Source organism: Stegodyphus dumicola, chromosome 7 (genome assembly GCF_044657685.1).
Source record: "Stegodyphus dumicola isolate Sdum_Otavi_A_Nest chromosome 7, ASM4465768v1".
Classification (NCBI taxonomy): domain Eukaryota; kingdom Metazoa; phylum Arthropoda; class Arachnida; order Araneae; family Eresidae; genus Stegodyphus; species Stegodyphus dumicola.
The window spans coordinates 121,664,060-121,678,549 of NC_140774.1; the positions used below are offsets into that span (position 1 = coordinate 121,664,060).

Below are 14,490 nucleotides of genomic sequence, written 5' to 3' on the forward strand. Positions count from 1 at the left end.
AAACCAAACGAAACCAAATTACTATCTAAATTGAACAATTTACTTACTGACGATGCTATTTGTGGTATATCCGTAAGCACCGTACGCTGCTGTGGAGTACTGGGTATATGGAGAAGCATATGAGTACTCTGTACCTGGAATAGATGCAACACCGGTCCCTGGCACGGTCATGCTCGTCACTAGAAAAAGAATTAGCAAAGATTAAAAGCTATTTTAGCAAATATTTTTAAATAAATTATTTCGACTAAATAAAAATTTAATGCTTTAAATTTAAATGAATTTTCAAAGAGTAGACAAAAGAACGCATAAATTAGATGATTTGCTTCTTAGTTAATTAAATAACTAATGATAACAATTTAAATTAAAATTTTGTTACAGTAATCAATTATATCTAGATAAAAAATTTCATAGTTAATTACGACTCGTAATTTTTTTAATTCCATTTTAACTACAATGATTAATAATTCTGTGAAGTGCTTTTTAAACACTAAATATGTATATATATTGCTTTAATAATTCTATATAGCAATAATTATATAAAATTCTAATTATAAGACAGAAATTTTATGTTTATATCTATTATTACGAAAACTCTTATTATTGTGATTTTATTCAGTCAATAACTGGTAGGGAATTTAAAACATTAATTGTGCAATAAAAATCAAAATAGCATATATTTTGAATACAGGTTAGAATAAACTATAAATTAGCATTAAGTGCAAAAAGTTATGCGTAAATAAAATGCAACATTTATTCATATATCTGTGTCTTGAGATTTTGTGAACTGGCTGCATCGCATAACTTGTTAAATTACCAGAACCGGTTGTCGGTCATTATGTTAGAGGATACTTCTTATTTTAAAATAAATAAATCAGATGACGTTGGAATAAATTATAACTGCTCTTTAGTTTGATCAATTCTATAGTGATACGAATGTTACATTTAATAAAGGTATTAATTGTTGTTTTCTGTTATCATCTAGATTTATTTCCTTCAGAAAATAATTCTTTCATTTTTTCCTTTTGTTTCCTCCATTAAATGACAGGTCTATACTTTTGTATTTTTCCTCAGCGATTTTCGATGAGTGTTCAACGTTTCTATGCAGTTTATTAAACAACTATAAAACATTTCCCACAATTTCGAAGAGAACATGAAAAATAAATAACTTTGTATAACTACATTAAGAATACTGGAGGCGAAAAGTGAAATTTTTCTTCGTAACCACATTCCGAGGATAAACGTCTGGCTCATTTATAGAATCATAATGCAAAACGCGTGGCTTATGTCGTCATTGGCATACTTCAGATCCTAATCACATGCAGATATCATTGAGCAATGCGGAATGAAATTATGTTTTCAAGACAAAATAAAAATTCAAGATACTCACCCGAGGGATACTGAGAGAAGGAAGGTAAAGGAGTGTAGGTGGCGTTGGGGCTAAGGGGACTGTGCACTGGCTGTAGCACAGTCAAAGCGGAAGTTCCTTCACTGAGTTCGGCTTTGGCAGGAGAAGGGCTTCCCCCACAAACATCGCCCGCGCTGCCAACTGCAAATAAAAATAAAAATTGATCACCAAAACAGTAGACGTAAATACCTTCTAAACCTTCAAAATCTTTTCTGGGTGTAATGTATTATTCAGAGGTAGTTTTGTTACGACAATAGTTTTCTTTAATTTGAATACACCATGCGTCGAGAAAGTTTCGGTGGCATAGCTGCAGCTTTCGCCACTCGGGGAGATCCCTGACTTTGCGCCCCGCTTCATATACAAACCAGTCAAAGTGAAAAATAGGGAAAGAAATTAAAGCTCTAAGTTTAATATTGAAGAAAATTTTTCAATTCCAACATTTCACATAATCCCATATTATTATTTTGCTTGCTTTTTTGCAGCACATAGCTGTGCAGTGGGAACCAATTATTCAATCCAGTTTTTTAACATTTTAATGGAATATTTAACAAAATTCATAAGCGACTAATCTAGGAGACAGGTGACAATTTTAACAATAGCTGCAGCACAACCATCATGAAATCGTCAACGGAAAACGTATTAATGCTCGATACCCGTATACTTTACATAATATTTCAGATATCTCCTGGCCCACCAGCGGCCGAGCGGTAAAGACGCTGAACACTGGTAGTTCGGTCTGAGGTTCGAATCCCGCGAACGGGCTGGCTGCATGGGCGTTTTCGTGGTTTTCCCCATGTGTAACGTGTATACGAGCCAGTTTCCCTTAGAAAGTCCTCCACGAAAGGCATCCCTCCCTTTAGGCAGATAGCCCTCGTGTGCTTTGCCATAATTAAATACATCAACATCAGATATCTCCTTGGTGATTTTGCCACTTTACAACAAAATGTTATTGCTTCGTTTTGCTTAGTTTGCAAATCCATGACAGCACATGTTCACTGAGCAAAAGCAAAAGAATAAATAGACATTTTTCCGTAAACAGACGATAATTTAGGAAAAGAAAGTGAAGATGTCATAGTCATGAATACTGTCAATTAATCGTTTTGCAGATTTGCTAGAATTAGTTAAAAAATGGCTTTTAAATCTTTGTAGGCTCACTATGCCAACTTCAAACATGGCAAAATTTTGCATCTTAAATATTATAATTTATATTTAACTCTCAAGTATGTTTTGTATAAAGTTATTATTTTTATTACTATTATTTTTATTAGAAATTCGAAACCATTCCAATGAACTTCCAGCTTACTCTTCTTTCCTCAGGTATAACATTTTCTTTAGATATCTGAGCGCTTTATTTTCAAAATGCCTTTATTCTATGAATGACGCAATAAATTTAAAATTCCGATAGTTATTTCAATTTTCCCCAAATAAATAATTCTTCTAAGATAGAAAATATTTATATTATGCTTCATGATATAGCATAAATAAAAGGAATGCTGCGTAAGCATAATTCTTTTCAATAAGAATTTTCCTTTTTTTTTTTTTTTTTTTTTTTTTTTTTTTTTTTTTTTTTTAATAAGGGAAGTTCTTTTCACTTCATTTCTTGTAATTCGCATAAATTATGTAACCAAGCTTCAATTATTTTAAATAATAAATAGAAGTAAACATTGATTACAGAAATTTAATACCTGTTTTACTATTTTAAAAATGGGCTTTCGATTTAATATTCAATCGCTTTAAGTCTCTTAGGTTAGCTTAAGTATTCACATCAACAGTTATAGGGAAAATGAAAAAAATATTTAATACCTGTAGCATAAGGATTGTCGAGAACATTTCCCGGATTTATAACGAGTTGTTGCTTCACCTCTTGCATGCTGATGGGAGTGAGAGGAGTCAGAGAACCACTTCCTGCACAAATACACATGACGTCACTTCCTCCGAACTTTTCCACATTGATTTAGTATTGAGATTTCAATGTAATTAAAAATATATATCTGTTGGCAGCCTTACATTTTCAATACCCTGTGAAGGTAGTTTTTGTCTTTACAATTTATTGTTATTCAGTTGTAAATGCTGTCAATGTATTATTAATGCAAAATTCCTTGAAGAGTAGTTCGCAAACGATAATATTCGTGTATTTTGATTTAAATACTCTTAGATTAAATACAAATAAAAGAATGATATTTGAATTGGTGAATTGATATATTTAGTTTTTGCTCTTTCTAACAGATGATCGTTTAAAATTAGAGGTTCAGAAAATTACCGGTAAAAGACCGGGGATCTGAAAATATATTTTATTGTACGTACAAGTAATTTCTAACCGTGTTTTGAATCAGTAGTTTTGTAAATATGAAGAAATATGTTTAAAACCTAAATAGAGCTGCTTCTAATTATAGCTGCTTTTTGACACACGCTTTTATACTTAAATGCATTTTATAATTAATAATAGCAGAGAAATAATAGCTGATATTAATAAAAACCCTCTTTCATATGTATCATATTTATTATGAATAAATGTATACATTACATTTAGCCTTTGACGACAATGTTTGCTGAATAAAGCTTCTCAGAATGACGGGGCTGGGAATATAAGTCTTTAGTGATAGTGATATTTAATGTTTGTGACTTGATTTTATAAACATCCTGCAATAAGATGCTTACGGATGAAATATAGGGTATTTAGGTATTTGGGTGCAGGGTATTTAAGCAAGGAGGCTCTGGACTTTATTTTCTACTTAATCCTACTATATATTTCCAATGCAAAGCTTCTCAAAATAATGTAGGGTATATTGGTGATGGGAGGGTTTTAAAAATGTAAAATTAAAATTAATTAGCTCTAATGAGAGCTAAATAATAAAATGTTCTTTATACATATTTTTGCTTAATTTAATATTAAAGACTTTACCCTTTTCCCTGCAAAATTTCAAGAGGTATTAGAAATTAATAGCTTCATGAGGCCTATTACGAAATTAATACTGACTGCTTTTTTTTAATGAGGAAATATTAATCATGAAAGTAAACAAATTTTTCTCTGAAATTTCTGCATAAATCTGGTAAAATTTTCTCGAAATTGCTTAGTAATAGGCACTGAAAAATTCTCAAATTCGCCTTCTAAATCTCATAAAACTTTTATCTTTATGGAATTTTACGTATTTAAGTTATTCAAACATAATGAAAGCAAATTAACTTTTTTAACTGAAATTTTATGCATTTAACTTTTTAAATATTATGGCAGCAGATGAGCATTTTCATTTATGCGTATCATATAAAAAAATCCGATTTTTTTATTTGCAGGACTCTCCTCCACCATGATTAAACTGTTTTCATCAAATTCTTTAACTCACATCTTTGCAAACCCTCCTCCTCCATGTTTAAACTGTTTTCATTAAATTTAACTTTGTGCTAGAAAATGTGTTTTAATGATTAATTTTTAAGCTTGTAGCAATCCTTTTCAAACACTCTGAATAACAAAGAAATTGATAAATTTTTAAGTAGGAAATTTTATAGACCTTTCACTCAGACTCTCGTAGTTGAAATTTCAATCACTATATAATATTTAAAGTCTACAGTACGTTGAAAACAAGCAGATTTATATCAGCAGTTCAAAATTTTACGGTCTGCATGTCCAAAACTTCTCAAACTAGTAGTGTATTTTATAATTTTATTCACTTCATATTTTCTGGATTTTTTTATCTCAAATTATTGATAGTTGAATGGGAAGCTGCAATGTATTTATTGATCTTTGTTATGTTATTTAAACAAATAATAAATAAAACATTCATAAATTCGAAAAATGGTTTGAAGAATGGGTCGTCGATTGTATGGAATATGCCCAGTTTTATTAAGAACATTAAAATATTGATTTAAAAATGTACTTTTGCTTTTTTAATAATTAAAGTTAAAATGATATTTGTTGCGATTTTATTCAGCAATTTTTAAAACGAAATAATTAATAAAAGTTAAGAATTTGATGAAAATTGAAAAAAAAAAAAAAAAAAATGTCCGAAGTCTATGTATGTATGTTTTGTTTAATTCGCTGCAGCTGAGATATGTACCGATTGTGAAATCCTGAAAAATCCAATTTCATTAATTAACTTTGTGTTATAATGATATTCGAGTAATAGCTTTGTTGTAATTCGTAACAGGTGGTTAGAAAGCATTTTATTCAATCTGGGTGCCACAGAAATTAAATTTTTTTCCAAAGGATTAATAACATGTTGCTGGCGTATAAGCGAAAATTACTAGAATACACTTACATACATATTATTAGAATGCATTTTTTTAATTTTATGAATTTAAATTTATTACTACCAAGAAATTCAAACGCTCTTAAAATTATGTGTTTTGATATTATCTGGACTACTTGGGTATAGAAACTGTAAGTACTGCCAGTTTGAATTTTAAATTAATTAAAATGTGTTTAAATATGGAAATAATCATAATGCAAGTTACTCAATAATAGAAGTTTCCCACAAATAGAAAAGGTTTGCCAAGAAAAGTGTCGAAAGGAATAAGCAGCGGTAAGAATCCATTATTTGTAACGGAAATGTTTACAGAAAAGATAATAAGGATTTTTCTTGAAATAGCTTAGCAGTGAAATTTAACGTACAAGCTTATAATTCACTGTGTTAAGCATATTTTATTTATGGAATTAGTATTATAAATTTTTACATCTTTGCGAACTTCTTATTCGTAATCTTATCAAACAATGTTTTCGACTAACAGTCATAACAGAAAAACAGTCTGAAATAACTCACATTCGAATCCAGAATTGTCTGACCTTATTAGTTAAAATGTTTAATGCAAACTTGCGTAAAGTTAGATGAACAGGAAGTTCAGATTTTTTTTGTTCTCATATAAAAGCTGATTGTTTGATTGTCATCATTAATTTATTTTATTGCGATAATATATTTCAGCAAGAACGAAAAAAAAATTAAGTTTCCAAACAAGTAAATCGATTCTAGTACCAATAATGCAGGCTTTTAGTACAAGTCAGGATTCATGTTGAAATGCATTATTTTAAATCTTGCAATTATTTCAATATTTGAGGCTCTCAGTAGACTGCTACTGTAGCAACAATGATCAAGATATGAATTAGCATTGTAACATTACACGTTAAAATTTACTTTTTTAAAATGAATTCTACGAAATGAAGACAGTGCAATTAACAAAAACCTAAATTTCCTTTAGTAATTTCAAAATTTATGTAATGAATCATATTTCTCATGACCTTAAACATGCAAATTTAAAATTTGTTTTTCCGATTGACTCCCAGTTAGCTAAGCTGTTCATCTTACAAGATAATTTTTATTTTGATGAAATAAATAGCGAAAGAAAGATGTATTTGTAGGCAAAAGGTTATCAAGAAAGCAAAACAAAAATAGTTATTAGAAAAGCAGCAACGCATAAAATGTTGATGAGAAGGAAGTGACGCCACAGTGCATAGACTACCACCCATAGCAAGAACCGCCACCACCAGACCATTGAATTTCATAACATTACATAAATATACACACACATAGGCAGTAAATACATACATTTATATATATACCTATGGACATAGTACAATATAATGCATAATACAGGGTAATGGCATGCATCACAGTAAAATACATATTAACAATGAAAATATTACAAAATAATCTTGGATGAGCCATGTTTAAATAATCATTTTATTTAGCCTGGAAATGTTTTAAAAACAACATAATCAGAAATTCACTTTAAATAATATCAGCGCAAATAGCGAAAGCCTGATAAATCTTCTTATATAAGGTAAACTAAAATTACTAATATGTTGATTAATAACCTGAACTCAATACTGTGACTTTTTCATTTACAATTTAGGTCAAGTCTGCGGAAAACTACAAGCTCTGTGAACAACAGAAAAGTAAAGATAAAACTAAAAATATCTGATCTCTTGACATATTTATTTACTTAACACATTTCTAATTGCATCTGTAGCAAATTCCTTAATTACCTTACGTTTTAAAGATTTATTAATTGGCAAAAATTTTACAGAGAATATCATCCTACTTTTCTCTCCGTAGAAAAAGACTTGCAAGGATAGCTAGTATTTATAACATGAGATTAAGTTAAGGAATTAAGATGATCTTAACTTTTTTTCCAGAGAATTTAAAAGACAGAAACGTGAATTTAACGTTTCAATATTGCGCACATTAATGAATACGATCCTGATGTTGAAATTATTAGATTAAGCCATCGTCATGCCGTTTTAGAGCTGTAATGTATCCAAGTTTGATCTCCGTTTACTATGAAGAACAGCTGATAATTACTAATTACTATTTTTGCTGTGTTCTAGCACTTATCCCAGTATGTTAAGCTTCCATAAAAAAATTAATATTTAAATAGCTATATACATGAAGATGTGACGTATACTCTTAAACCATACGTCTTCAGAATATTTTCGGAAGTTATGTAAAAACAATATATGCTTTTCTTTTATGTATGTAGAGACAATAGGTATTTTTTGGAAGCAGGCAAGACGAAAAATGAGCAATCGCCTTCGCCGGGAATCGAACCACGGACCTCTGGAATACCGGCCCAGCGTGCAGAACCACTACACCACGAAGTAGAAGAGCTAGGAAGGCGGGAGAAATACCTTATATACTCCCCCTTTTAAAGGGCGACTGGGGTTTTTAGGGAACCCAATTGTCAAATCCTGGGGGGGAGAATCATCATCCAACACCCTTTTAGTTCGGGCGGCACTGTAGAGACATTGGGTATTTTTTGGAGGCAGGCAAGAGGAAAAATGAGCAATCACCTTTCCCGGGAATCGAACCACGGACCTCTGGAATACCGGCCCAGCGTGCAGAACCACTACACCACGAAGGTACGCTAGGAAGGAGGGAGAGAAATACTTTATATTTATATAAATACTGCATTCGACTTAAGACACTAATAAAAATCACTATCGAAAATTTTTCAATTTGACATTTCAGGTAATTTTTTTAGCTTCTCTTTTGCGCTTTAGTCATTCGCTTTCCGTTTGTCGTTTGATTGATGGAACAAGTAGAGAGTATTCAATAAAGAAGGTAGAAATAAACAAGTAAAATTTTCCATGATCTAAAAGTAAATGTTATCGGTGGATAATTATACACATATATTTTAAACTAGATGATGGATTATATTATCATTCTCTTAAAATATCATTAAAGAAGTTTTCAGTTATGTTATTTTATTTTGGGTTTCTAAGTGAGATGTTTATATCTAACTAACTAAATGACTTTTTTTTCCTCATGGATCCAACTAAGGTAAAAGGAATGGCAGGTTTCGCCAAGAAGCATTCGACACGAAATGCCTGCAACCCTTGGATTAGAATTTTCCGATTGGCAGCACATCCAGATCATTCGGCTGTCGAGTGACTCATGACTTAAGCATGCGGGAGGAGAAAAAATGGATAAAATAACATAAAATAAAACGAAAAACTCAACTTCTCTCTCCTGCTGACGTCGCAGATAGAATTCGAAAACAAAATCTCTTTCTAACCGCCTCACTCTAACCGTTCCTCCCACAATCTCGGACAGACGTGTGAAAAAGTATTTAAAAAAAAAAAAAAAAAGCATTCAAATCAAATACCACTCGGAAAGACAAAATAGATGCGTTGGACTTTAAAAAATAAGCGATATGACTTGATTATTTGGGGAAGTTATTGTTATTTCCGGAAATGGTCGTACAGCTAGGACGAAATTCTAAAGTAATGTCAGAAATAAGGACCATTAGTAGTTCTTGGAGTAGTTTAAATGAATATTTTAGCTCTTTTTCCAACCAAGCACATGGTAAATATTAATATGAATAAAAATATTCGTACTTATATTGTAATAGTAGTACTGAATACAACACTGGTAACAGGTTGGATTGGAGAACGACCCGGTTTCCCTTGTCAATGAAGACCTTATGACCAATGTAGGTCGCCTCGCTGGCAATAGGTATGTTATATTAGAAAAGAGGAAGAGAGAAAATAGATGTGGTGTGGACGCACTCAGCTGATCCATGTTAACATATACAAAGTCTTGCCATACTTTTTTTTTATATTCGCTATACTATTTGGAATGAAACTGATAACTGTTAATAGCAATAATACGAATTGTTAACAGCAAGAGTGTCATATAGAGTAGCACTATCACATACTCTTTTTTTCTTACATTTCAATAGGCTTCACTATAGAATATTTCAGCATTTTATTTTCGAATGTTGAGAAATTAAAAATAGTGCTGTATTGTATCCGTATACCTGTGTTCAGTCCCATAATTTTTATTTTTTCCTTATTTTATTTGTCATGCATTCACAGTTTAGCATTTTATAACTATATTTACATTTTGGAAGTGTTATAAAGTCAACTGGTGCGTTGTAACTGTAATCAACTAGTAACAGTTCTCTCTACTTTAGAGTCTCTATATAGTAATAGTTCTTATATAATAAGTAAAATCAACAGCCATAATGTCCATTACTTCTTGTAATTGTCCATGCAAAATATGTGTGAACATGTGTTCATGTCAAAAACATATTGGAAAAAAGAAAAAAAAAAAAAAAAAAAAAAAAAAAAAACGACCTCGCCGTCAAAGTTGCTCTTATCGTCCTGTGAAATCCCAAATGCCGAACATGAAACGCGTTGCTTCAAATTCCAGTATATTCGAAGATAACGATGGGATTATGGATAACAATAAGGATTTTCAGTGTGTTTCCTACCCACTTCCTATTTTTCTTTTTTTTTTTTTTTTTTTAAGAATAATTTTTCGGAGAATAAATAAATACTGTCTGATCCACTACGACCGTCCCACGACGAGGAGTAGCGGATAGTAGATGCAGGGATAACAGTTCTGCTGGTAAGATTTTTCTCTTGCAGAATTTTGGATATTATGCCTCAAAATTAGAATGGTAATACACCTGTACGTCCAATGGTGAAATTCTGGTTTCTCATCCACTCCTACCTGTTACATGTACCTATGACAAGCATTTAATCCCATTATACAACTTTTCAGAACTGAATTGCGAAAAATCTGATGCATATTTGCCTACAAAACTGGTTGCTGGAAGGTATTAAAATATTATATTTATCTATGCCAATAATTTAAGAGAAATCATATAATTTGATTTATATCGTAGTACTATTGCCCATCGGCTTACATGCCATCCCATACCAAAACGTCATGTAAAATGGCATAAAATCTATCGACTCTGAACTCTTAATAGCATTGGAAAGAGCTTTTATGAACTAAAAACATCAGGTAAGCAGACAGTGTACTTTTATGTACACTGTGTGCTTACCCGATGACTGTATGAGTAATAAGAAAATGCGTGGCATTTTGAAATACTCCAGTTCTATTCTTAACTTCAGAGGTAAATTCATCGTATTCTCCGAAAACACGGATTAATTTTATTTAATTTTTGTCATCATTAAAATTTAATTTGTTAAGCGATTCTGGCGTTCTTTATTATATAACAAAAACAATTTTTGTTGCTTAAAATCCCTTAAGCTAATTTTATAAAGGTCATTTTTCAGTATATGAAAACGTTTTATCATAAGCAGATGAGACGGGAGGATAAGTTACATGTAAACCAATCTTCAAACATTAAATAATTTTCTGCATTAAATTTTGCCATTTTCTGTCAAAAAATTCAAATGGTTATCTATTTCTAATCGTGAGAATAGATGCAAAATGTATTACTGGGAAAAGAAATATGAAAAGGAAGCCTCGTTCAACTTCTTTGTACAAGAAACGAAATATTTTACTTGAGAAAAAAAGTGTAAGAAATATTTCTTTAAACTTGGGAAAAAGAAAGCCAAAGATCATTTTCTGCTTGCTAAAAAAGTACTACAAATGTACTCCATTTTTGGAGCTCTGTCACCCCTGATATCTTACTATTTTTACTTCTTCCTTTCCAGCTAGTCAATCATGTAATCTCCCTAATTTATATTACACGATTTGGCTGCAGCCTATAATATTACATGATTAGATATTCTGTTATCGGAAGAAAGATTTATTGAGAGAGGGAATAATCAAATACTAGCTTTGTGAAATAAACCCAATCAGAAGGAAAAGCATAATCAACGTATATACCATCTCCGTTGATCATAAATATCAACTGACCCCAACGGTGACATACCTCAGCAAGGAATGTCTCATCGCCCAATAGAAGATGCTATCTTCTCCCCAGAGATTTCTACTCATCATAACGAAGTACCTCGCGTTATTGTTATTATTTTTTATGACGTCCGGGTAATCCTGGCTTTTGATTCCGATGGCACGCGAATGCGCGCTCACCCACAAGGCACGGAATGTGGTTTATAGTCGCACCGAAGGCGATGCTCGAGGCTTGAACCGCGAGAAAGTAATTGATTCAAAAAAAAAAAAAAAAAAAAAAAACGACCTCACCATCAAAGTCGCTCTCATCGTCCTGTGGAATCCCAAATGCCGAACGTGAAACGTTGCTTCAACTCCAGTACATTCGAAGATAACGATGGAATTATGGATCATAATAAGGATTTTCAGTGTGCTTCCTTCCCACTTCCTATTTTTCTTTTTTTTTTAATGTCTTGCATAATGTTTCCTGCTTCTTCAGCTATTTTTTTTCTTCCCATCATTCAAATTAATGTGGATTTTACAAGTTTTTTGCCCCTTCTGCAAATTATTACTACTACACGGTTTCCGGAATTGTTCTGCCGAAATCTTAATTCACAGTCAGTTCTACAAGAACATTTTATGTGTATAATTTTTCTTCTTAGTAATATTATCATAACAGTTTTGAATTTCCCTGCTTGGCTTAAGTTTGAAGGTGAAGAGATTTTTTATAAAATGTATGCATTAGTTAGTTACATTTTCGATAAAGAAGTTCAAATTCTGTGCTTCCCAACAGGCAGTGAAATGCAAGTATAATTTATAAGTTCAATGTGTCACGAAGACCTTATGCCTCTACACTATCTCAACATTTTGTTTGTAAGTAACGAAATAAAATAACATTTCCTGAAGCAATGTGGTACATGACATAATCACTCAAGCGCGATCTGCACAACCAACAATCGCATGGTGTATATGATATTTTCGACTCTCTTACCTGAAATTCTATTATATAGGATTTGAACAAGACCGCAAATACCACTGGTACAAGCGGGTAGTGCCTCGAGGCCTTATTGGAGATTAAAAAATTGGAAAATTAATAAAAGCTAAAAATTTCCTGATACATCAGGCATCATGTACTTTATGGTTCCTGTGACAGTAGCTAAGGCTAAAAGAGGATTCTCAAAACTTAAATTAATAAAAAATTATTTGCCAAGCAGCATGGAATAGAAGAGGCTCACTAGTTTAGGTTTGTTCTCGATTGAGAATAACCCAGCCCACAAAAATTAATTTGGATAAATTAATTAATTAGTTCCTTAACAGTTAGAAAACAGAAGGTTAATCCATATGTAAAAATAAAATGCACTGAATAATTTTTCTATTAAACATTTTACTTTTATTTTATTGTATGCAATAAAATAAGGTATTTTAAGGTATAAGGCATAAGTTATAAGGTAAGTTACAAGGTATAAGTTATAAGGTATTTTCTCATGCCTTCCTGAAATAACTGGAAGCATACTCGACGCATATTTGAGAGGTCCAGGGCTCGATTCCCGGCAAGGGCATTGCCCATTGTTCATGTCCCCTGCTTTGAAGGGAGGGGGAAAAAAACAAAAACTAACGACTGTACAAGTAGCGTCCGAACTAAAAAGGTTCTGGAAGATATTCGTCACCAACAGGATTTGGCGGCTAGGTCGTCTAATTCCCAGTCGCCTTTAAAACGGAGAGTATATCAACTATTTTCTACCTGCTTTCCGCATGCCTTCGTGGTGTAATTAATTGGAAGCATACTAGACGTGAATTCGAAAGGTTCAGGATTCGAGTCTCAGCGATAACACTGCATATTTTTAACGCTCCTGCTTTAAAAAAAAACTTGAATGCATATCAACTTGTGTCCAAGAAGAGGGAACATATAATGACGCTTTGGACTTCCTGAACAAATAACTGATATTCACAGTTATCCTTTCTTAAACTAAAGTTTAGATTGAATTCTCGATTAATGTAAAAATTGCTTCTTTCGAAGCTGAATCCGGATTTTATTAGCCTCTAGAATTGTGATTATATGTCAGACATTCAATTTTGTCCTTTTTTTTTTTTTCAGATTTGAAAGTTTTAAAATTTTATCAATTCTTTTATTTATTTCTATCACTCAAATACCGAGATAAGCTGGCAAATTGCACCTCCGTGATAGGTATAAATTCGAGAGTGTTCAGATTGGTTTAGAGATAATGGAATACATACACCGTCTGTCCGAAAAGTTCCGAGACAGATTTTCTTCCTGGCATATAATCATAACAGAGAATTATAAGTGGGTTAAAATTAGGAATGCAGTTCCCGGGTGTCATGGATCGGCTGTGCGTGCAACATGATTCATTGGGCCGTCCGGAACGATGGCCGAGAAGGATTTCTTCTTGTTGCACAATAATCCACCATCTCACACGGCTATAGTTATGGTGCAGTTTCTAGCAAAAAAACGTGCGTCAGTTCTTAACCATCCTCCTTATTCACCCGATTTAGCGATGAGTGACTTTTTTCTTACTCTCGAAAATCAAATTTCACTTGAAGGATGACCGCTATCACGACGTAACCAATATTAAAGCCAATATTAAATGACACGTAAGTTGAATAACATATCAAACAAGGACTTTTCTGAGAGGTTCATATAATTGTATGAAAGTTCTGTGCTCTGTACTGCAAGGGGGGACCATGTGGAACTCCTGAAGCATTAAAACCTCCATCTTAAGTTTCCTCTAGTTTTCGTTAATCGAATATCTGAATTTTCAGATAGATGGTGTATATACAATTTCGGATTCGTTTAAGCGTAAAGCCATATTGTGGAGTTGAGCGATACAAGACCTTGTTAAGCAACAGTAGACAGAAGCCTGTTCATGGAATATGCATTATTGCTTTTTGCTTGCAGTAGTTCTCAGTTGATGAAAATAATTAATTTCGAAAGCAGTCAAATGCAAAGTGGTTAACTTCGAAAACAGAGTATCTGCTTTATCTTTATAT

The 14,490-nt window shown here is 32.2% G+C and overlaps 1 protein-coding gene across 5 annotated transcripts in view; it reads right to left on the bottom strand.

The window, feature by feature from the left end:
* LOC118185904 (uncharacterized) overlaps positions 1–14,490 on the bottom strand; it is a 189,376-nt gene that overhangs the window by 3,930 nt on the left and 170,956 nt on the right. For 4 of the 5 annotated variants that reach the window (XM_035355854.2, XM_035355852.2, XM_035355856.2 and 1 more), the window contains 3 exons: positions 3,209–3,310; positions 1,388–1,546; positions 48–179 (listed from right to left, as the gene is read on the bottom strand). In XM_035355854.2, coding sequence (XP_035211745.2) covers positions 48–179; positions 1,388–1,546; positions 3,209–3,310 — 393 coding nt within the window. The remainder of the gene's footprint in view (positions 1–47; positions 180–1,387; positions 1,547–3,208; positions 3,311–14,490) is intronic. The other variant, XM_035355855.2, reaches the window with a different exon arrangement.